Here is a 23,490-nt window from a genome sequence, read left to right as displayed (position 1 = left end):
ACATCAATTAAGAGCTCCAAAATATGAAAATCCAACAAATAGAATTTTTAAAGCCTGTTATTTCAAAAGATTTATATTTTTCATAGGGGGTGCTCAAAGGATTTAAAGGAGAACTAATTCATGTATTTAACAAACATGATGGTGCCTTGAGGAATACAGAATATTTCAATCAACTCAAAGACAATAGTAACATAATTCTTCTGGGAGATTCCCAAGGAGACTTAAGAATGGCAGATGGAGTAGCCAATGTTGAGCACATTCTGAAAATTGGATATCTAAATGATAGAGTAAGTATACAAATCTGTAATTTAATTTTCTTCCAAGAAAAAATTAGGATGAAACTTGGTAGGCAATTGTTGCCATAGTCACCTGAGAAAGTAGTTATTTTAGAGACTTTTTTTTTTTTTTTTTTTTTTTTTTTTTTTTTTTTTTTTTTTTTGAGACAAGCCTATGTTACTGAGGCTAGAGTGTAGTGATGCAATCACATCTCACTACAGCCTCAACCTTCCCAGCTCAAGCATTCCTCCCACCTCAGCCCCTCAAGTAGCAGGAACTACAGGCACACACCAGTACACCTGCCTGATTTTTTTATTTTTTTGTGGAGATGAGGTCTCCCTATGTTGCCCAAGCTGGTCTCAAACTCCTGGGCTCAAGTGATCCACCAGGCCTCTCAAAGTGTTGGGATAACAGGCGTGAGCCACTATGCCCAGCCAAAACATAGTTTTGATCATGCATTTTGATTGTTCTTTATACTGGTGATATTTAAGGAGTTGAGATGCATGCTATAGGTACTGAGAAAAGGGAGGATGTGTATTCTGTAGGAGGCCTCTGTGTCTTCTACCCACTAGATGCTGGATAGCAGTCCCCTGCCGTGAGACTCAAAAATGTCCCTAGACATTAGTAAATGTTCCCTGGACAAAATCACCCCATTTGAAAACCACTGGACTGGAGAGAGAGCATTTTGGCGAGAAAAGCTACCGTGTGGAAACATGTCTGTCAGTGAGTGGGTCTTAAGAGTTTGAAATATTTCTTCATTTCAAAGATTTTTTGAAAGTGAATTTAATTTTTTGCATTTTGCCCAAGAGGTCTAACGATGAGATTCATACTGAAATTACTTGCTTCTTGGCCCTGCATGTTAATTTTCTTTTGTTCTTTTCTTGATTAGGTGGATGAGCTTTTAGAAAAGTACATGAACTCTTATGATATTGTTTTAGTACAAGATGAATCATTAGAAGTAGCCAACTCTATTTTACAGAAGATTCTATAAACAAGCATTCTCCAAGAAGACCTGTCTCCTGTGGGTGCAATTGAACTGTTCATCTGTTCATCTTGCTGAGAGACTTATTTATAATACATCCTTACTCTTGAAGTGTTCCCTTTGTATAACATATATTTTCAGACATGGTGAATGCATCAACCGGAAGCTCCTTTTTCTCCACCTCTCTCAACACACTCCTCACCTTATCTTTTAACACATTAAAAAAAAAAAAATCTTAAAGCCAAAATTAGAAAAGTAACTCCCTACTTTTCCAAAGTGAATTTTGTAGTTTAATGTTATCATGCAGTTTTTGAGGAGTCTTTTACACTGGGAAAGTTTGTAGAACTTTTAAAATAAGTTTTATGAAATGGTGAAATAATATGCATGATTTTAAGTATTGCCATTTTTGTACTTTGGGTTATTATGCTGATGGTATCACCATCTCTTGAAATTGTGTTAGGTTTGGTTATTTTGGGGAAAACATACTTACCGGAAAAGAGTAGCACTTACTGTTGGAAAAAACTGGTGGTGTTTACAACGTCGCTAATCATTACAAAACATTCTGTATTGAAGCACTGATAATAAATATGAAATGAAAAGCCTTTTTAATTCTATGGTCAAAACTATCTTTATTGAGTCAAATACTTATTGAGCACCTACCATGGTGTCTTGTTTTTTTGTTTCTTTCTCTGCATCTGCCTGTCTTTTGAGATATATGAATTCTAAAATCCTTGTCATAGTGGCTATTTAGATTGAATTATTTTCAAAAATTATTAAGTCTAAAGATATTTGCAGGGAAAATTTTATATGCCCTTCAGAAAATACTGAGACCTCTGAAAATTATTTTCTCCCATTGAAAACATCAGTAAAAGGTACAAGTCTGCAAGTTTCAGAAAGAACCCGAGGCAGGAAGCAGTGGACCTAGGTCTCGTGGTGACTGAATCTGAGCAGCACTGCAACATTAGGAACCAGCATCTCTCTGTACAGTCCAGCTACCCACTCCATATCTCTGACTCTGCCTCATCATTCATCTTCAGCATTTAGACCTGCCATTGTGATAAATTTGACCCTGACTCTTACCCTTAATTCCAGATCCTATGGACACCTAATTGGTTTGCTTATAGCACCTAAGCTATGATACACACAAAGCATGATCTGATTCGTTCTGGCCATCCAGTGTGAGCAGCAGTCTCTAGTTCAGTCAGGTGTGGCTGGAAGACAAGGTCACATGTTAGAAAACCTTTTTGTCCTCAGAATGCCCATCCTTATCCTCCACCACTCCTCCTTTTCATCATCATAAACAATGAAGCAGGCCAGGAGCAGAAGCTCACACCTGTAATCCCAGCACTTTGGGAGGCCAAGGCAAGTGGATCGCTTGAGCCTAGGAGTTTGAGACCAGCCTGGGTAACATAGGGAGACCCCCATCTCTGCAAAAAATTAGCCAGGCATGGTGGTGCGCCTGTAGTTCCAGCTACTCAGGAGGCTGAGGCGGGATGATGACCTGAGCCTGGGGAGGTTGAGGCTGCAGTGAGCTGTGATCGTGCCACTGCACTCCAGGCTGGTCAACAGAGCAAGAACCTACCTCAAAACAGCATAAAAATAATGAGGCCAGGTGCAGTGGCTCACATCTGTAATCCCAGCATTTTGGGAGGCTGAGGCGGGCAGATGACTTGAGCTCAGGAGTTCAAGACCAGCCTGGGCAACATGGCAGGACTCAGTCTCTACTAAAAATACAAAAAACTAGCCAGGCATAGTGGTGCACACCTGTGGTTTCAGCTACTCAGGAGGCTAAGGTAGGAGGATTGCTGGAGCCCAGGGGGCCAATGCTTGCAGTGAGCTGAGATCATGCCCCTATACGCCAGCCTGGGTGACAGAGCAAGACCTGGTCTTAATAAATAAATAAACAATGAAACAAAAATGCAATGGCAACAGGCAGACTAGATCCTGCCTAAGTGTTCCTGAAATCAAACTGAAAAATAACTTCGTGCATTAAAGCAGATAGCATGGCATGGGAGTATCAGAATTACCTGTGGGACTTTTGCACATAGGAAAAACAGTTGGGAATCTGATTCAACAATAACTCTTTACCCCTGTATTGCAATCAGAGCTTATATTGGCTATTTCTAAAAGGTGTTTATAATATGCTTCCATGAAAAAGTATATTGCATGTTGTAAATCTAAAGAACACTGAAGTCATGACCTACATTCTGGTCATGGCTCAGCCCCTTACTAAGACTGCAGGTTCGGTCACCTCCCTATACAATGAATGCCATAAGAACATGCACTCTCTAAGGCCCCTTCTAGCCAATTCCATAAATTGAGTCTCATGCTTCTCCCATTATGTTTATTAACCTATCACATCTCACTGCCACCTGATGCTACTGAAATTTAAAATATTTGCATTTGAGTTCAGTTTTCAGACCAGTTTAGCCATTAGGAGTGTGACCAGGACAGATTATTGAGCCTGTGTCCCAGTTTGCTCATCTATTAAGTGAAGATGGTGATATAGCTTCTAGATTCATAAGAAGTAGATATGCTCATCTTTTATGTATACGTTTGAAACTTATGTATGCATTTAAAACAGCACAGGTATTCAATATTGTTAGGTAGAATCCATCCACAAATGTATAAGCTGTTGTATCCCCCAGTACAGCATTTGGTTGAATCAATGAAATGGAATGATCTTTTGCAGCCCCGGCAAATACTGGTAGTGTATGGTGACTACTACATTCTCTAACGAGCCTAGCATTAGCCAATGGTTTTATTCAACTTTAAATTTTACTTTATGAAATAAAGCAATTTTGAGGGCTAGAGCTAACAATTTTGACAAAACTGGAAAAAATGAAAACAACCATCAGCAATACTAGCTCATTCCGGAGTGATTTCACAAGAAATTTACCTTCCATGGTCTACTTCATAGTCACCCAAATTTTGGTAGATGACCGAAAGTCTGTTTAACCGGCCTTCAGTTTCAGTTTTCTCTTTAATATACCCTAGGGAAAATCAGCAAGGAAAAGATCAATGTAATCTTGAATGACTAATCCTGAAACTTCTCCAGAGTTACCCAGAGAGTCAACAGTCATGCTGCTCTTTTTACTTAGTCTGGTGTTTCAGTACCAGTTTAACAGATAAAAAGTGATCAAGGTGCAAGGGACACAGCTTTGAAGTAGTCATATCTGGATCTGAATCTGTGATTCTGTCATCTGGAATAAGTTTCTAACTTCTCCAAGCCTTAGTTTTTTCATCTGTAAAGGGGAGTATTAACTAGAGATGAGGATTAAATGAAAAGTCACTTACTCAAGTCTCTATGTTGTGCTGAGTTCTAGGGAAACAATAGTTAACAAATCAGAACTGGACGCGGTGGCTCATGCCTATAAAATCTCAGCACTTTGGGAGGCCGAGGCGGGCGGATCACCTGAGGTCGGGAGTTCGAGACCAGCCTGACCAACATGGAGAAACCCCGTCTCTACTAAAAATACTAAAATTAGCTGGGCATGGTGGTGCACCCCTGTAATCCCAGCTACTCGGGAGGCTGAGGCAGGATAATCACTTGCACCCGGGAGGTAGAGGTTGCAGTGAGCTGAGATTGCGCCTTTGCACTCCAGCCTGGGCAACAACAGTTGCCTCTGTCCCCTCTGCCCCCCCCAAAAAAAAATCAGACATGCTTCCTGCCCTCATGTAGCTTCCATTCCTAGTAGATCAAACAGGAGGAAAAAGTAGCAATTATGAATATGGTAAATAGCTATGAAGAAAACACAAATGACAGACCTATTTTATTTATTATTATTATTATTATTATTATTATTATTATATATTTTTGAGATGGAGTCTCACTCTGTCGCCCAGGCTGGGGTGCAGTGGCACGGATCTCAGCTCACTGCAAGCTTCACGCCATTCTCCTGCCTCAGCCTCCCGAGTAGCTGGGACTACAGGTGCCCGCCACCACGCCAGGGTAATTTTTTGTATTTTTAGTAGAGACGGGATTTCACCGTGTTATCCAGGATGGTCTTGATCTCCTGACCTCGTGATCTGCCCGCCTCAGCCTCCCAAAGTGTTGGGATTATAGGCGTGAGCCATCACGCCCAGCCAACAGAGACCTACCTTAGATATAGTGGTCAGAAGAAGCTCTTCTCAGGTGATACTTAGGCCAAAGTCAGAAGGATAAGGAGCTAGTCATGTGAGGAGTTGAGGGAGAAGCATTCCCAGGAGAGGGAACAGGGTGTGTGAAGGTCCTAAGTGAGAAAGTTTTAGGGCATTTGAAGAACTGAGAGCTGGTTTAACAGTATTATGAACAAAGGGAAGAATGGCATCAGGTGTTGAACAGGAAGTAGGTGGGTGCCAGATCATGGAGGGCTTTATAAATCATAAGAACTCTGGTTTTTCTCTCCTTGCAAAGGAGAGGCAGGATCACTGATGCCATGTGGGGAAGGGACTAGTGAGGGCAGATAAACTCAAGCACACCAGTTGGGGGGCTATTACAGCTGTTCCAGTTAGAAATAATGGTCGGTTTTGGGGGCTGGGGCTGTGGAACGGGAGAGAAGTGGGTCATTTCCAGGAGTAGCTTAGAGACAGAATTGACAAAACTTGCTGTTGGCTTAAACATGTAAAATGAGAGAGCAGGGGGTCGCTGATGTCTGCTTTGGACACATGGGTGCCAGGGAAGATGGAGAGGAATAGGCTTGGTGGTGTTGGGAAGGGAGTGGGAACAGACATGCTATTTTGGACATACAAAATTTGACATGTGAGACATACAAGAGAAGATACCAAATAGACAGACTAGAGCTCAAAGGAGAAATCTGAGCAGGAACTATAAATGTGGGTGTTGTCTGCATTTAAATGAGATTTAAATATGGCCAGTGTCAGCTGGAAGAAATTGCCTGACCAATCAAAATTCCAACATTAAGCGTGGAAACCACACACAAACTATTAATAAGCAGAAATGTTTTATATCTGCATCTAGCAAGAAATAATCGGAAACAGTACTATTTTGTTTTTTTGAGACGCAGGGTCTCCCTCTGCCCAGGCTGGAGTGCAGTGGCACTATCAGGGCTTACTGCAGCCTTGAGCTCCCAGCCTCGAGTGATCCACCTCAACCTCCCGAGTAGACTGCAGGTGTGCACCACCACGCCTGGCTACTTTTTGAAATTTCTGTTAGAGATAAGCTCTCTCTGTGCTGCCCAGGATTGTCTCAAACTCCTGGGCCCAAGCGATCCTCCCACCTTGGCCTCCCAAAGTGGTGGGATGACAGGCGTGAGTCACTGCACCCCGCCCAGTATTCTTATTAAGTAAAAACTCCAGATCCCTGAGAGAGTGAAGGGGAAAAGGCTTCAAAAAAAGCAACTTTGTCCCTGGAAACCTGAGATAGTAAAGTAACAGATGGGGGCAGGGACCAGTGTTTATGTATAGTCTTGCAGTTAAATCTATTTCCCTGCCAAAATGAATTTTTTTCCTATCTTTTAAGTATTTGGACAAAATTATAAAGTCATAAATAATCAGAGATCAAAACTCACTGGTTTTAACAAAATGGTGCCTATTGCTTATATTTGCAGGCGGCCTAGTTGTGTCAAACATATTCAGATGTCATGTTCATGTTCTAGACTCTCATCCCACAGTAGGTATCAATGACCCAGTTCAAATCTGTGTAGATCCTGAGTTAGGTGGTCACAATATAGTACCTATCAATAAATGTTCCTGTCAGAAGGTCCAGAGGCTGGCCAGGCGCAGTGACTCACCTGTAATCCCAACGCTTTGGGAGACAGAGGTGGGAGGATCACTTGAGGCCAAGAGTTCAAGAGACCACCCTGGGCAACATAGCGAGTCCCATCTTGGCAAAAAAATTTAAAATAGCTGGGCGTGGTGGCACCTGTCTGTGGTCCCAGCTACTCAGGAGGCTGAGATGAGAGGATTGCTTGAGCCCAGGAGGTCAAGGCTGCAGTGAACTGTGGCTGCACAATTGTACTCCAGCCTGGGTGACAAACCTTGTCTCAAAAAAGAAAAAAAATGTGCTGTATCAGGTGAGAAGTGATTTAGAAAACAAAAACAAAAATTGCTGTGTGGCATCTCTACCCTGTACTTGGCCCCTTATTTAGTATTTACAGCCTTGTTGGCAGAACTATAGCCCATAACATAATGTAAATAGAAGCAAGTGTTGCAGCCATAGCACAAAGTGGGGCCAGCTAAGCAGCTTCCCCTTGCAGACAGTGAACGCGCCTCATCACTGAATGCCCTCCTCGGCAACAGGAAGAATGGAAGTGCCTCGGCAGAACTCAACAGGCCAAAGCTTCTTATTCCTGAAGTTCTAAGGTCCATGTTCTTTTTTTCTTTAGAGTCTGGGTTTCGCTCTGTTGCACAGACTGGAGGGCAGCAGTGCAATCACAATTCACTGCAGCCTTACTTTCCCGGGCTCAAGCAATCCTCCCTCCTCGGCCTTCCAAGTAGCTAGGACTATAGGCACGTGCCACCTTGCGCAGCTAAGTTTTAAAATTTTTTTAGAGATGGGGTCTTGCTATATTACCCAGGCTGGTCTCGAATTCCTGGCCTCCCAAAATACTGGGATTACAGGCATGAACCACTGCCCTGGCCAAGAAACTTATTTCTGATTCAGCCCATCTGTTTCCACCATCACAGAAAACAGCCAGTGAAGAAATTCAAGCAGGTAAATAAAAATCTGGGGTAGAGAATAAGCACAAGGTTTTTCTCTTCATAAGGTGGGTAAGGCTAATGAGGTCAAATGCATTCCAAAGTTCTCAGTTCAAGTTAGCAAGAAGCAAAAAAACAAATTTTTTTTCTTTTTCTTTTTGAGATATAGTCTTGCTCTGTCGCCCAGGCTGCAGTGCAGTGGCACTATATCGGCTTACTGCAGCCTCTGCCTCCCGGGTTCAAGCAATTTTCCTGCCTCAGCCTCCTGAGCAGCTGCGATTACAGGCGCCCACCACCACGCCTGGCTAATTTTTTGTTGTTGTTGTTATTTTTAGTACAGACGAGTTTTCACCATGTTGGCCAGGCTGGTCTTGAACTCCTGAACCTCAAATGATCCACCGACCTCAACCTCTCAAAGCGCTAGGATTACAGGCATGAGCCACTGCACATGGCCAACATTTGCTTTTAAACAGCAATTGTATGTCTATATAATACATATATTTTATGTATATTAAAATAATTGCTTTTAAATATATAATTGCACTACACACACACACACACACACACACACACACACACACAGTTTCTCATGTACCAGTTATTCTCCATTTGCTCCCACCCACCCTATCCCTATCTCAGATTCATTCTCCACCTTTCTCTGCACCCAAGAGGCTGACGTCTGAGAACTCGTCTCTGAGCTCCTCTTACCCTCGCTTCCAACATGGTTTCACTAATAGGACCAGTGGCAGGCATCAGAGAATGGGGGCACGGCGGGGATGGGGCATTTGTCCCTCGCTCTGCTGCAGTGTCAGCTGCACTGCTAGTGGTGGCTGCATCCCTCTGGGATGCCTCTAGGCAGCCCTTCCTGTGCTGCTCCCACTGCCTCCTCTTGAGCCCTCAGGCCCTGGTAGTAGCAGCCTCCTGCAGTGGCCAACACTGCTGTCACCGGCACTCAACATCCTCAGTTTCCCCAGCCCCGCCCACACTCTAAACAGTCCTTTCCTTAGCTTCTCTTCAGGAGTCCCGGAGGAGGGCCAGGACCCTGACTCACACTCCCTAGAAGTAGAACGCGCTCCCTCAGTAACTGCAGCGAAGTTCTGCTGTTTTCATCAAGGGGATTCTGACTGCATGGGGCATTCTCGCAGGTCTTTAGCCTTCCAATAAAACATCAGAAAAGCAGGTAATATAATTCAACATTTCATATCAGAAAAGATCAGCTTTCCAACATTTATTCCATTGAATGAGTGCACAGCATTTTCATGAACTACCTCAGGGCTACATCAGTACAAAATAGTTTAAATTAGTAAAATAAAGTAGTTTCAAAGGGAAATCATTGACGACTTCAGGATAAGTGCCACCACCATTTGGGAACAGAGGATAGAAGGTAGCCACGTGGTTATTCCATGATGCAGGAATCAGGCCGGCAGGTGGACTGTCATTGCTGTCTTATAGCAGCTGGCCTCTGCCTTCAGGGTACCACCCTCTCCAGGACACAAATGGGCAGCAGAAAAATGTCACCTTGTTGATGCTCAGCAGCTCATCTATTGGGACGAAACTTCCATCTCGGCCAAGGGAAATACTCTGTTGAGTGACCAGCGGGGCCCCGCCCCCAGCCCTATTTATCTTATCAATATGGTTCAGGGAGGATAAAAAAGGGTGTTCTATGGGATAGAAAGGTGGGAATAAGAAAAAGCTAAGTGGCTGGGCACGGTGGTTCACGCCTGTAATCCCAGCACTTTGAGAGGCTGAGGTGGGCAGATCACAAGGTCAAGAGATCAAGACCATCCTGGCCAAATGGTGAAACTCCATCTCTACTAAAAATACAAAAATTAGCTGGGTGTGGTAGTGCACACCTGTAGTCCCAGCTACTCAGGAGGCTGAGACAGGAGAATCACTTGAATACGGGAGGCGGAGGCTGCAGTGAGCCAAGATGGTTCTGCAGTGAGCCGAGATGGCGCCACTGCACTCCAGCCTGGCGACAAAGCGAGACTCTGTCTCCAAAAAAAAAAAAAAAGAAAGAAAGAAAAAGCTAAGCAGATGACCTTATGTGGCAAACGCGGAATCAAATTCTCTATTTGTGGTCCGAGATGCCTTTTCCTGGCCCAGTTTTCTGTCCAAAAGGCTCTTTTAACTTAACTCCAAGTTATACACTATTAACGGGAAGCCCACAGTGGGGCAGGGAGTGATGAGCTGGAAAAGCATGATGTGCGTGTGCGTGTGCCGGGGTGGGCCATGATCAGAGTTTGCACAGGCTGCTGGGAAGAGCCATGGCTGTCTGCTGGGAACCCTGCTGGGGCAAGCAAGCCCTTTGACTCTCCTGCCCATCTCAAGAATATTTCTAAAATGTCTTAACCAGTAAGTTAAAAAAAATTTAACCCTCTTTATATAGATACCCTGGACACCTTTTCTTATGGTTCCTCCAAGATGATAACTTCCATCTGACACTATATTCCTTTAATAACAAAATTTCCCAGAAGGCTCACAAATCATGGTTGGCAGTGCAGCCTTTTCAATACTGGACACATCCCGTGCTAAGGCTCTCTGCAAAGATTTTGTTTACTATCACTGGCAATCGGCCTAAACTTCTCACCCCATGTATCAACCCACCCCGATGTGTACACCAGGTACTATGTGACCCACCTACTACTGGCTAATGATGCACCTTCTGAAAGACCCTTGCACCCTCACTGCACGCTCTGCCACGACAAGTGGCTTGGTGTCACGTACTCCCTGGCACCATCTGGTTCGTGCCAGGTTTAGAGTTCATCGTGTTTGGCTTCCTGGTCTTTGAGTTTAAATTCCTCGGCCGTGACCTTCCCATCTCCATTCCGGTCCTGGTTGGTGAACATATTCTTCACAACCAGCTCAGCATCAAAGCCAGGAGCGAGTTTCCCTTTGCCAGATGCCACCTGGGCGTGAATGTACTCTGAGAACTGGAAAAGAAGGGGACAGGAAAGACCATGAGTTCAGCCACCGTGAACGCCAGGTCTGGGGCCAGAAACAGAGCAGTCTGGGGGTGACAGGGCTGGAACTTGAGTCTGGGCTACCAACACAGACAAGATCTTTTTGGCAGCCACATGACCTATGACCTGTGTTTCGTTTTGTTTTTTTCTCTAAATGCAGGTGAAAACCCCTTGTACTAAATAACTCCAAGAGCCCGTATTATTCAGGTAGCCAATACCCAGCAGCCGTCAGAGCTATCCCTTCTCCCCACTTAGTTCCCTACCAAAGGCTGACCCCCACGACCCAACACTGTAAGAACATTCTCGGATGCATGCACTCATTCATATGATCAAAACATACGGTCTCCTATGTGCCGAGCACTGTTCTAGATCTTGAAATATATCAATACACAAACAAACACCCTGTGCCTGTAAGGCTTGCATTCTAGTGGAAAGACAGACAATTAGACATGGAACATAAAAATAGGTAAATGACACATTAAGTTACAAAGTGAAATGCTCCAGAAAAAAATCAAAAAGCGGAGCTCAGTAAGGATGAGAGAAAGGGATGAAATGTTCAATTCAGTGGTCAGGATAAAACTTTAAGGAGAAGGGAAGATCTGTGCAAAGGCTTGAAAGATGAGAAGGAAAGGGCCGAACAAGTTCTCTGGGGCAGATGTCTCCTGAGCAGAGAGGGCAGCTGGTGCCAGGGCTCAAGGTGGACGCATGCCTGGCTGGTCACAGACAGCACTGGGGGCGGGTGTGGCCGGGTAAAGTGGGCAGAGGGAGACAGCCGGCGAGGAGGTTACAGCGAGCAGAAAGTGCGGGGTCTTCACAGGCTACTGTGAGGCCCTGGAGACAGGGGCCTCGGCAGGTCTGACCCAGCTTCTGTGTGAGAACGGCCACTGTGAGTGCAGGAAGAGCTTCATGAACACCACTGCTGTGATGTGACCCGGGAAAGAGATGACAGACCCCCGGCTAAGATGCTACACGGTGGAGGTGGTGAGAAGTGTCAGGTTCTGCATGTGCTCTCAAGGTAGAGCTGGAATGATTTCCTGAGGATTATTATGGCCTACGAGAGAAAGAGAGGAGTCAGAGATTACCAAGTGCTCTCGCCTGAGCCACTGGAGGCCAGTGATGCCACTGACTGCGATGGAAAGGCTTTGGGTAAAGCAGGCTCCAGGGGCGGGGTGTGCAGGTGGATAGCAGGGGGTTCCGTAAATGAGGACATCAAGCAGGCAGCTGAACACATGAGTGTGAAACGCAGAGAGAAGCCTGGACTGGAGCTACAAATTCAGACGCCATCAGGATATGGACCCAATAAGACCACCAAGCGAGTGACTTAAAGACGGAGAAAACAACAAACTTAGCCCGGGGTGCTCCAACATGAAGAGATCGGGGACAAGAGGCCTGAGAGGGACGTACCAGGGAGGTAGAAGGAACACCATGAAGTGTGGTGTCCTGGAAGCCAGAGAAAGACGCATCCTGTAGCTGTGTTGAAGTAAGAGGAGCGTGAGAGCTGACCACTGGATTCTGCAATACGGAAGACACTGGCCACCCTGGCAAGGCTGGGCTCAGAGGCGTGCAGGGACAAATGTCAGAAAGGGTTTAAGAGAAACTAGGAGGAGAGGAATTAGAGGCAAGAAGGACACACAATTCTTTTGAAGTTTTTGCTGGAAAGGAAAGTAATGAGAGAACTAGAAAGACACATCCAGGGAAGGGAAAATAACAGCACATTTGTATGCAAATGACAATGATCCAGAAGTGCTGAAGATGTGGAGAGAGAGAGGAAAAGGCTGGAGGACTTTCAGTAGCAGACGTGGAAGAGGCAGGGAGCTGGAATTCCCCAGGCGTGGAGCAAAACAGACGGTTCTATTGCCCAGCTTCACAAAGAGGTGTGTGGTCCTGGCTCAAACCACTGAGTAGCTGTGTGACCTTGGACAAATCATTTACCTTCTCTGTGCACAGTTTCTTCTAAAAAACAGCTGTTGTGAGGGCCGAACCAGAGAATACACTGAAGACACTCAGCACACACAGGCAGGCAGTGAGCACCCAGTAACGAGAACTAAATACACACTGTGTGCCCTGGAATCAAGCCCTGCACCTCTCAGGGACTTGGTTTCTTCAGAGAGGAATGGTGAGCTTCCACAGAGAGGGCGTGTGTAAAAGTGCTTGGCACATGAGTGTGCTGGCCATCTCACAAGCCCTCCAGCCCACTGGCCTCACCCTGAGAAGGCCTCGCCTTCAGGACCAGCCCCGTGGCCTCACCAGGCTCCCTGAGCTGTTCGGTCTCACCTTCCTACAAAGGCCAGTTAGTTACCTCTTCCAGGAGGACTTCTCCGTTGCCATCCTTGTCAATTTCTTCAAAGAGGTTGGGTGACACCTCACCATTCCATATGAACATGTACCCCTCGGGTAGGCCGGCCACCAGCTCCAGCAACTCAATGTCAAACACCAATACGGCACTGCCAGGCACTTCTCCATCTGTCCAGGTGACAGGAGTGGGAGGTGGTGTCAGCTGGCAGGCAGCAGTCAAACCCATCAACCAGCACCCACCCAACCTCCAGCAGCCTCACTCAGGGTGGGACTTCTGACCAAAGCAAGAAAGCAGAGCAAAGGCTAGTCACTTTCTCACTGTAGGCCCGTTAATGAGTCATGAAATCAGTTTAAAGGGTGGTGACCAGCATTTTGTTATTTTTTAAATTAAGGAATAGAATAGAGGCCAGGCATGATGGCTCATGCCTATAATTCCAGCACTTTGAGAGGCCAACTCGGGCAGATCACTTGAGATTAGGAGTTCAAGACCAGCCTGGCCAACATGGTGAAACCCCATCTCTACTAAAAATACAAAAATTAGCTGGGTGTGGTGGTGGGCACCCGTAGTCTCAGCTACTCAGGAAGCTGAGGCACAAGAATTGCTTGAACCAGGGAGGCAAACACTGCAGTGAGCTGAGATCGTGCCATTGCACTTCAACCTGGGCGACCAAGTGAGACTCCATCTCAAAAAAAAAAAAAAAAAAGAATGGAACAGAATACTTTTTACCTGTAGAAAAGATAGGTATTGGCCGGGCGCGGTGGCTCAAGCCTGTAATCCCAGCACTTTGGGAGGCCAAGATGGGCGGATCACGAGGTCAGGAGATCGAGACCATGCTGGCTAACACGGTGAAACCCCGTCTCTACTAAAAAATACAAAAAATTAGCCGGGCGAGGTGGCGGGCGCCTGTAGTCCCAGCTACTTGGGAGGCTGAGGCAGGAGAATGGCGTGAACCCGGGAGACGGAGCTTGCAGTGAGCTGAGATCCGGCCACTGCACTCCAGCCTGGGCGACAGAGCGAGACTCCATCTCAAAAAAAAAAAAAAAAAAAAAAAGAGAAGAAAAGATAGGTATTGTGTCATGAAACTTGAGCTTCAATTTTATATATGAAACTAAAAGTAATGCTCACTTCAGCAACACATACTAAAATTGGAACCATACAGAGAAGAATAGCATGACCCCTGTGCAAACAGGACATGCAAATTTGTGATGTGTTGATTAAAAATAAATAAATGTGTATATGTGTAAATTATATGTTATATAGAATACAGATTGGGAAATAAGATGTATTTCTTACTGCATGTCTTGTTGAAAAAAGTTTGAAAGCTGCTTGTAGAGACTACAATACAATGGTAAAACTTTTAAGTAAATCTAACAGCAGAACTTTTAGAATCGGAACCATATGCCCAAAGATGATGATCCAAGATTTGACTGTAAGCACAAATTCAAGAACAGTGTATACAGTATAGGCCCAAAGAAGTTATCAAAGTATGGAATATATAAAGGTAATGTGTATTATTCCAAATTATTATATCTTATCTAGAGTATACGTTATATATAATATGTTATATATTATAATTATTAATAATATATCACAGAAAAAGTCTTAAAGAATATACAAAATTTTTTTTTTTTTCTGAGGTGGAGTCTTGCTCTGTTGCCCAGGATGGAGTGCAGTGGTGCGATCTCTGCTCACTGCAAGCTCTGCCTCCCGGGTTCACACCATTCTCCTGCCTCAGCCTCCCAAGTGGCTGGGATCATAGGTGCCCGTCACCATGCCTGACTAATTTTCTGTACTTTTAGGAGAGACGGGGTTTCACCGTGTTAGTCAGGAAGGTCTGGATCTCCTGACCTCGTGATCCGCCCACCTTGGCCTCCCAAAGTGCTGGGATTACAGGCATGAGCCACCGCACCCAGCCAGAATATACAACAATTTTTAAAGGGTTTCTTCTGGGATTGGTAGGAAGAACAAATGTACTTTACAATTCTTTTACAGGAAAAAAATATCAATCCACAGTGCCTATAATTGTTACCAGTTAGCTCTTCCTATCTCCTCCATGTCCGGATATCAGCAGTGTGAAAACACTGAAAAGAAGGGGTTCCTGGGGCCAGGCATGGTGGCTCACACCAGTAATCCCAGTGCTTTGGGAGGCCCAAGCAGGAGAATCGCTTGAGCCCAGGAGTTAAGACCAGCATGGGAAAGATAGTGAGGCTCTGCCTCTAAAAAATAAAAAATTAGCCAGGTGAGGTGGTGCATGCCTGTAGTCCCAGCTACTCGGGAGACTGAGGTGGGAAGATTGCTTGAGCCCAGGAGTTCAAGGCTGCAGTTAGCCGTGATGGTGCCACTGCACTCCAGCCTGGGTGATAGAGAGAGACCCTGTCTCTGAAACAAACAAACAAACAAACAAAAAAAGTTATTGAATCCCCATGTGGAGGACACACTGTGGCTGAAATGATGGAGTAAAACATAACGACTGTGAGGATGAGGGAAAGCCAGTATTTCCAGCACTTGCAACTAATCTCTCCCAAAAGAAACTGTCTTGGACAGCCTACAGGCTCAGAAGTGAAAAGCAACGGCCTACAGTATTCCACCTGTCCCAGGAAACAGTTCCAGAAGGATGTGCTCAGTCTGACCCCAGAGAAACCTCCCAGGCAGCTCCCCCCAGGGACACCTCCCACACATGGGTCTGAAGATCCAAGATCCAAGATTTATTTCACGCAAATTGGTTCTTTCTCAAGAGGGTAATGGAGCATTGACGTGGCTCACTGAATTCACAGGGGTCTCTAAACAAAAATGCTAAATCATTTTTTAAAAATAGAAACCACACACTCTTTGGGTATTACATGTAAGAAGCATGCTGTGATTCTAACTATGGCACCCCAAAAAGCACAAAATTCCGATAGTAAGCGGGCCCCAAACACCCTTGAATACTGTTGCTCACTCACCCACGCCAGCTTCCCCATAGCCCAAGTGGGGCGGAATGATCACGGTCCGTTTCTCGCCAACGCACATCTCTCTGAGACCCATGTCCATTCCCAACACAACTTGCCCAGATCCCAGAACGATATTGTAAGTTTTGCCTAAATTCCACCTAAAATGAAACAGAAGAGCCTCATGTTAGGTCACCATCCCGCTGGCACTGAGAGTGTTCCCATGAGAAGAACACATCACTGCCAGGATATTTCTACCAAAGATATAAAAATCCCTATCTAATCACGGGGAAACATCAGACAAACACAAATCGGGGCACATGCTGAAAAATGTCTGGCTGTCATCTTCAAAACTGTCAAGGCCATGAAAATCCAGGCAAGACTGTGGAAGTTCCAGAGTGGACAAGCATAGTGGAATGAGGTCCTTTTTTCTTGAGCCCAGGAGGTGGAGGCTGCAGTGAGCCAAGATCGCGCCCCTGCGCTCCAGTCTGGGTGACAGAGTGAGACTGTCTCAAAAACAAAAACAAAACAAAAAACCCTGGGTTTTGGATTTAGCAAGACCTGAGCTGGATTCCTGGTTCTGCCACTTAATTTGACCCTGAGAAATGTAATCTCTCAGTTACTTTATCTATGAAACGGAGACAACAAATATACCTATCTCACAGGGATGTTTCAAATCACAAATAACATGTTATGCTTGGCACAGTGGAGAGGAAGTACAAAGGGCTCAATAAATGTTTGGCCTTGAGGTGTAAAGTGCTTATGTCTGTAACAGTCCAAGACTGGAAAAAAAAAAAAAAAAAAAAAAAAAAAAAAGACCACCAAGAGTTTAATTATCCTTGATGGCCATGGACCTCGGGAAGCCAGTTAAAAAAAAAGTTTGCTCTATCACTTCAGTCACTACTAAAAATAAATCTACTCCAAAATCTATGCCATTCCTATCACTTCCTAAAGGCAAACAGCGTGTATGTTCTTTGTTCCAAGGAGAAAAGATCCCTGACCCCCTTGATGCCTATGAGCAGCTGGTGACAACATGGACGGGTGCCCCTTTGGGTCACATCCTCTTCTCAGGCTTCCCGGCCTCCCCTGGGCCCAGGGCAGCTGCTTCTTTCCCTTCTCCAGCTGATTACCAGCAAACCGAGACAGGGTTTGTGTTTTCCCACCTGGGAGGAACCGGAAACAAAGCCAACTCCGGTGAGGGATGCCTTGTGGGAGGGAGCCAACTCCCACTGCCTGCCTTTCTCTGGGGCTACTCCAGTTGCAAAGTCTTATGACAGAATATTCCAGAACTCACTTAGTCATCCAGGAATGCATGTTTCTTCTTCCTCCTTGAGGCCAGTTTAAACACGCACGCATAAGAAAATCCTCCAAGCAAACAATTTGTTGTCATGTATCATCTCTGAACACACCACTCATTCTTTTTCCTCGGGTCCTGTGATTTTCTTTTTTTCTCTTTTGGGCAGTGTTTCTCTCAAACACCGTCCTCACTCCCGCTGCGTGCTTCCTGGCCCCATCCACGGCAGGCCTGCAGCTTCCTGCCTGCTTCACCCTCCCCGGCTCACTCCTATTCCCCTACTCCCCTCCTCCCCTCTAGGTAGCAGCTGCTGCCTCAGTCCTGATGAATGGGACCCAGCCCACACAGGGCTCCAGCTGGGATCAGATAGGCAGGTGCCGGCCAAGCTTTCCATTAGCCCACTATTCTGAAGCTCACACCAGGAAGACACCAGCAGGGACGCCAGCCGCTACTCTTCCGCTGCAGCTTTACGTGTAATACAGAGGCTCTCAGAGTACAAAATGCACTTCCTGATAAGGAGCCCTGGCTCATGTGGCTCCCGAGTGCTCTGCCAGGATATTATGAGTCCTCCAAACACAAGCAGGAGGCAGGGAGACCGACTCTCCCTGCCCCGCGTGAGAAGCAGATCCTGGACCCTCCCGAGAAGGAATTCCTTTGTTCATTCCCCACGCCCACTTCCCCTTTCCTCAGCCTCAGAATCAGAGGACAGGAATATGAACATCAGCAGGAGCAGTGACAGCAGCCACGGACCTTACAGACCCTTCTAACCTAATGGACCATTTTCACTCTTAGGAGCTCACTTGATTTAAAAGCACTGCAAGCCATGCCCCTTCCCTGCGGCCCTGCCTCCCGCTAGCTTTCAATAACCAACGGTTGGGATTTCTTTGCAAGGTCTATTGTAAGCCAGGTCCCTGTAAATCTGGGCCCTGGAAGCTATGCACATATTTCACTGATTCTAAAATGCATATTTTTTCACAGTGTAACCTCTCTATAATTAGGATACATTTTATGACTGACAGTATGTCATCCGTCAGCGTTTTAACTTGGTCAGAGATACATGAAATGTTTCCATCACACTCTTTAGAGTTGATGAAATACATTAAATGCATTCGCATACAGGATCCCGCGGTCCCAGAGGGAGAACTCTGAGTATATCCGTAGGGTCTTTTCTTTTTCTTTCCTTTTGGAGACAGAGTCTCACTCTGTCCCTCAGGCTGGAGTGCAGCGGCGCAATCTCGGCTCACTACAACCTCTACATCCCAGATTCAAGCGATTCTCCTGCCGCCTCTTGAGTAGCTGGGATTACAGGTACGTGCCACCATGCCCAGCTAATTTTTGTATTTTTAGTACAGGGTTTCACCATGTTGGCCAGGCTGGTCAAACTTCACAGCCACAGAGTCACCCAAAGCTAGAAGGCAGAGGGACAGGTGGAAGGAAGAGAGAACCCTGCACATCCAGAATCAATGCAGTAGCACGTACCTGCTTATGCAAAGCTTTTTTCCCCCAAAGACCAAACTTAGGAAACTAAGTCAGGCTCAGTACAAAAATGGATATATAAAAACTGCTGAAATTAGTCGGGCTTGGTGACTCACACCTGTAATCCCAAATCTTTGGATGGCTGAGGCGAGAGGATCTCTTGAGTCCAGAAGCTTAAGGTTAAAGTACGCCCTGATTTCGCCACTGCTCACAGAGCAAGACCCTGTCTCTAAAAAAATTTTTTTAATGCTGAAAATGTTTCTTTCCCAAAGAAGAGAATATAATATTAACTTACAGATACGTCTGAAGATTCAGGTTCACAAGGCGCAAAGCTCCTTCTCATGCCTGACACTAGTTTATGCTGTTGGTTCCTATTTAACATATTCTCAGATTTATCTCAATCAAAGAACATTTATACAATGCTGCTTTGGTTCTATGCTCTGGCCAAGGTGTCGGGCATAAAAATGTAAATAAATACATTGGGTGTCCCTAAGGTATTTACACCAGCAACAGAGATAGAAACAAAACTAAAAGACAGGTAATGCATGAAGTGTTATGAGACTACAGAAGCAAAAGCAATTGATTCTTCTAGGAATTAAGGAAAGATTTTGAGAAAAAATATAACATTTAAGCCAGGGCAGAAGTTGGCCAGAAAAAGGAAGAAGAACAGTAACAACCTGCACTACTGCACATGGCAGCCCTGGAAGGTGGAAGATGGGACCCAGTGGAAGAGACTGGTGAGGCAGAACGGAGCTGACAGGGAGCCTTATGTGCCAGACTCCAGAGTCTGGCCTTTATCTGTGTATCAATTTCTTTTTCTTTTTCTTTTTTTTTTTTTGAGATGGAGTCTTGCTCTGTCGCCAGGCTGGAGTGTAGTGACACGATCTCGGCTCACTGCAACCTCCGCCTCCCGGGGTTCAAGTGATTCTCCTGCCTCAGCCTCCTGAGTAGCTGGGATTACAGGTGCCCGCCACAATGCCCAGCTAATTTTTATATATTTAGTAGAGATGGGGTTTCACTAAGTTGGCCAGGATGGTCTGGATCTCTTGACCTCATGATCCGCCCACCTCGGCCTGCCAAATTGCTAGGATTACAGGCATGAGCCACCGCGCCCAGCCTGTGAGTCGATTTTTAAAGAAAGCAGTTCGGCTGGGCATGATGGCTCAAACCTGTAACTCCAGCACTTTGGGAGGCCAAGACGGGAGGATCATTTGAGGTCAGGAGTTCGAGACCAGACTGGGAAACACAGTGAGACCCCCCCAACCCATCTCTAAAAAAAAAAATTAAAAAATTAGCCTGGGCCAGGTGCAGTGACTCACACCTGTAATACTACCACTTTGGGAGACTGAGGCAGGAGGATCACCTGAACCCAGGAATTTGAGACCAGCCAGGGCAACATGGTAAAACCTCCTCCCTGCTAAAAATTAAACAAAATTAGTCAAGTATAGTGGTGCATGCCTGTAATCCCAGCTACATGGAAGGCTGAGGCATGAAGATCGCTTGACCCCAGGAGATAGACGTTGCAATGAGCTATGATCATGCCACTGCACTCCAGCCTGGGCAACAGAGCAAGACTCTGTCTCAAAAAATAAAAATTAGCCAGGTGTGGTGGCACATGCCTATGGTCTCATCTACTCGGGAGGCTGAAGTGAGAGGATTGCTTGAGTCCAGGAGGTCGAGGCAGCAGTGAGCTATGGTCACTTCCCTCATTCCATTCTGGGTGACAGAGTGAGACCCTGCAAGAAAGAAAAGAAAGAGAAAAGAGAAGAGAAGAAAAGAGGAGAGGAGAGGAGAGAGGAGGCTGGGCACAGTGGCTCACACCTGTAATCCCAGCAATTTGGGAGGCCGAGGTGGGTGGATCACCTGAGGTCAGGAGTTCGAGACCAGCCTGGCCAACGTGGTAAAACCTCGTCTCTACTAAAAATATAAAAAATCAGCTGGGTGTGGTGGTGCGCACCTGTAGTCCCAGCTACTCGGCAGGCCGAGGCACAAGAATTGCTTGAACCCAGGAGGCGGAGGTTGCAGTGAGTCAAGATCATGCCACTGTATTTTAGCCTGGGTGACAGAGTGGGACACCATTCCCCCACCCAAAAAAAAAAAAAAAAGAAAAGGAGAGAGAGCGAGAAAGAGAGAAAGAGAAAGGGAGGGAGGGAGGGAGGGAGGAAGGAAGGAAGGAAGGAAGGAAGGAAGGAAGGAAGGAAGGGAGGGAGGGAGGGAGGGAGGGAGGGAGGGAGGGAGGGAGGGAGGGAGGGAGGAGGGAGGGAGGGAAGGAGACGGGAAGAAAGAAAAGAAAGGAAGAAAGAAAGCGAGGGAAAGAAAAGAGAGAAAAGGAAGGAAGGGAGGGAGGGAGGCAGGGAGGAAGGAAGGGAGGAAGGGAGGAAGGAAGGGAGGGAGGGAGTTGGGCACGGTGGCTCACGCCTGTAATCCTAGCACTTTGGGAAGCTGAGGAGGGTGGATCACTTGAGGCCAGAAGTTCAAGACCAGCTTAGCTAACATAGTGAAACCCCATCTCTACTAAAAATACAAAAATTAGGCAGGTATGGTGGTGCATGTCTGTAATCCCAGCTACTTGGGAGGCTGAGGCGGGAGGATCACTTGATCCTGGAAGGCAGAGGTTGCAGTGAGCTGAGATAGTGCCACTGCACTCCAGCCTGGGTGAGAGAGTGAGACTCTGTCTCAAAAAGAAAAAAAGAAAAGAGAAGAGAAGAAAAGAGAAGAGAAAAAGAAAGAGAGAGAGAGAGAGAGAGAGAAGGAAGGAAAGAAAGAAAGAAAGAAAGAAAGAAAGAAAGAAAGAAAGAAAGAAAGAAAGAAAGAAAGAAAGAAAGAAAGAAAGAAAGAAAGAAAGGAAGGAAGGAAGGAAGGAAGGAAGGAAGGAAGGAAGGAAGGAAGGAAGGAAAGAAAGAGAGAGAGAAAGAAAAGACAGGAAAGTAGAGGAAGGGAGGGAGGGAGGAAGGGAGGGAGGGAAGGAGGGAGGGAGGGAGGAAGGAAGGAAGGAAGGAAGGAAGGAAGGAAGGAAGGAAGGAAGGAAGGAAGGAAGGAAAGAAGGAAGGAAGGGACCGGGCGCAGTGGCTCAAGCCTGTAATCCTAGCACTTTGGGAGGCCGAGACGGGCGGATCACGAGGTCAGGAGATCGAGACCATCCTGGCTAACACGGTGAAACCCCGTCTCTACTAAAGAATACAAAAAAAACTAGTCGGGCAAGGTGGCAGGAGCCTGTAGTCCCAGCTACTCGGGAGGCTGAGGCAGGAGAATGGCGTAAACCCGGGAGGCGGAGCTTGCAGTGAGCTGAGATCCGGCCACTGCACTCCAGCCTGGGCGACAGAGCCAGACTCCGTCTCAAAAACAAAAAAAAAAAAAAAAAAAAAAAAAAAAGAAGGAAGGAAGGAAAGACAGCAGTTATATGATGAGATCTGCTTGTCAGAAAGACAATTTCATGGGGTGAAAAATGACCTGGAGCAGGGCAAGACCATGAATCGGAAACTTAACATAATGCACCTGAGCAGTGACACAGGCGCAAGCTATGCAGTGGGGCGGCATGGAGATAAAAGCTCTCAACCAGCATCTACCCACGAGAGGAGGATGGTGGGAGCACGCAACTGTCACCCTCCAGGCTCACTCCCACAACATTCTGGTTGCCCTTACGTGGAGTCCAGCAGGGTCCCATCCAGAAGTGAGGCATTGTAGTGATATTTGAGGTAATCTCCCTTCTTACTCAGCACTGAGCAGTCGGGGGGTTTGTAGTGGGAGGTGATGCTGATGGAGTCCGAAGGGTTGTGGAAGTCGATCACATGGATGTCAAACACCAGCACAGCCGAGCCGGGGATATTCCCTAAAGGACAGACACGGGGAATTAATGAATGACCCCTGCAGGCTGCAGCATATGGGCCTCCCCAGTATCACCAGGTATGTCCTCAAGGCCCCTCCAAGTGAGGAAAACGGGCACCCAGATACGAAACCCTAGGAGGATTCCAAGACTGATGCTGAAAGGGCCATTAGATGTAACCTCATCCTCATTTTACAGGTCGATAAATGGAGGCACAGATTTGCCCTGGGTCCCACAGCCCATAATGAGCACAGTTTGGACTAAAATTCAAGACTATGGACTATTGCCCCATGGCATCATTCAGCCTGAAAGACAAGTGGCTAAGTTGATCACAAATGAGGAAACTCAAGCCCAGCCAAATTAACACTTGCCCCTCGCCCACCGGAAGTAAGAAGTGGGGTGAGGAAATCAGCCGCAGAGTGAAATCACTCCAATGTCCGACCACTGCTCAAGAAAAGCATAACATAAACTTCGTAAAGAAAAAGACACCTGTCCCTCATGATTGTACCCCTAACAGTCACAGGTGCTTTTAGAATACATCCTATTTGTTCTATACTAAATTATTAATTAACTTTTCCATAATTTCCACTTTTGAAGACAGTAGCTCACATCTGAATAATGTTTTACAGTTTGCCAAAGTATTTTTCACCTACATTTTCCCTTTAAGTCCCTGCAGCAACCTTGCGGGGTAGGCATGGCCATAACACCAGGAATGTAATGACAGCTTTCCAGGAGCGTGGGGGACACTTAAACATATGCATCATTTGTAATACGCCCCCCAGCCCAAATCATTTCAGAGAAGTTTAAATGTAAA

The 23,490-nt window shown here is 46.0% G+C and overlaps 3 protein-coding genes, 1 long non-coding RNA gene and 1 other non-coding gene across 7 annotated transcripts in view; 3 read left to right on the top strand and 2 right to left on the bottom strand.

Annotated features, from left to right (window-relative positions):
- The window catches only part of NT5C3A (5'-nucleotidase, cytosolic IIIA), a 49,672-nt gene extending 47,805 nt beyond the window's left edge, over positions 1 to 1,867 (top strand). For all 3 annotated transcript variants that reach the window (XM_050783283.1, XM_050783285.1, XM_050783284.1), the window contains 2 exons: positions 87 to 287; positions 1,166 to 1,867. In XM_050783283.1, the coding sequence (XP_050639240.1) occupies positions 87 to 287; positions 1,166 to 1,267 (303 nt within the window). In that variant the 3' untranslated portion in view covers positions 1,268 to 1,867. The remainder of the gene's footprint in view (positions 1 to 86; positions 288 to 1,165) is intronic.
- LOC126950102 (uncharacterized) overlaps positions 1 to 23,490 on the top strand; it is a 480,177-nt gene that overhangs the window by 370,177 nt on the left and 86,510 nt on the right. The gene's annotated exons all lie outside the window — the stretch shown is intronic.
- The window catches only part of LOC126950111 (uncharacterized), a 189,675-nt gene that overhangs the window by 79,990 nt on the left and 86,195 nt on the right, over positions 1 to 23,490 (bottom strand). The window lies entirely within an intron of this gene.
- FKBP9 (FKBP prolyl isomerase 9) overlaps positions 9,082 to 23,490 on the bottom strand; it is a 51,564-nt gene continuing 37,155 nt past the window's right edge. Inside the window, exons 7-10 of the mRNA XM_050783282.1 lie at positions 22,496 to 22,682; positions 16,099 to 16,244; positions 13,160 to 13,323; positions 9,082 to 10,830 (exon numbers count right to left, since the gene is read on the bottom strand). Coding sequence (XP_050639239.1) covers positions 10,654 to 10,830; positions 13,160 to 13,323; positions 16,099 to 16,244; positions 22,496 to 22,682 — 674 coding nt within the window. The 3' untranslated portion in view covers positions 9,082 to 10,653. The remainder of the gene's footprint in view (positions 10,831 to 13,159; positions 13,324 to 16,098; positions 16,245 to 22,495; positions 22,683 to 23,490) is intronic.
- On the top strand, positions 14,276 to 14,378 carry LOC126951775 (U6 spliceosomal RNA). The gene has a single exon (XR_007724639.1). It is a non-coding gene; the product is annotated as a U6 spliceosomal RNA (small nuclear RNA).

The sequence above is a fragment of the Macaca thibetana genome, chromosome 3 (assembly GCF_024542745.1).
Source record: "Macaca thibetana thibetana isolate TM-01 chromosome 3, ASM2454274v1, whole genome shotgun sequence".
NCBI lineage: Eukaryota > Metazoa > Chordata > Mammalia > Primates > Cercopithecidae > Macaca > Macaca thibetana.
Note: the sequence above shows the minus strand (reverse complement) of the source record. Positions and strands in the feature narration are given on the sequence as shown.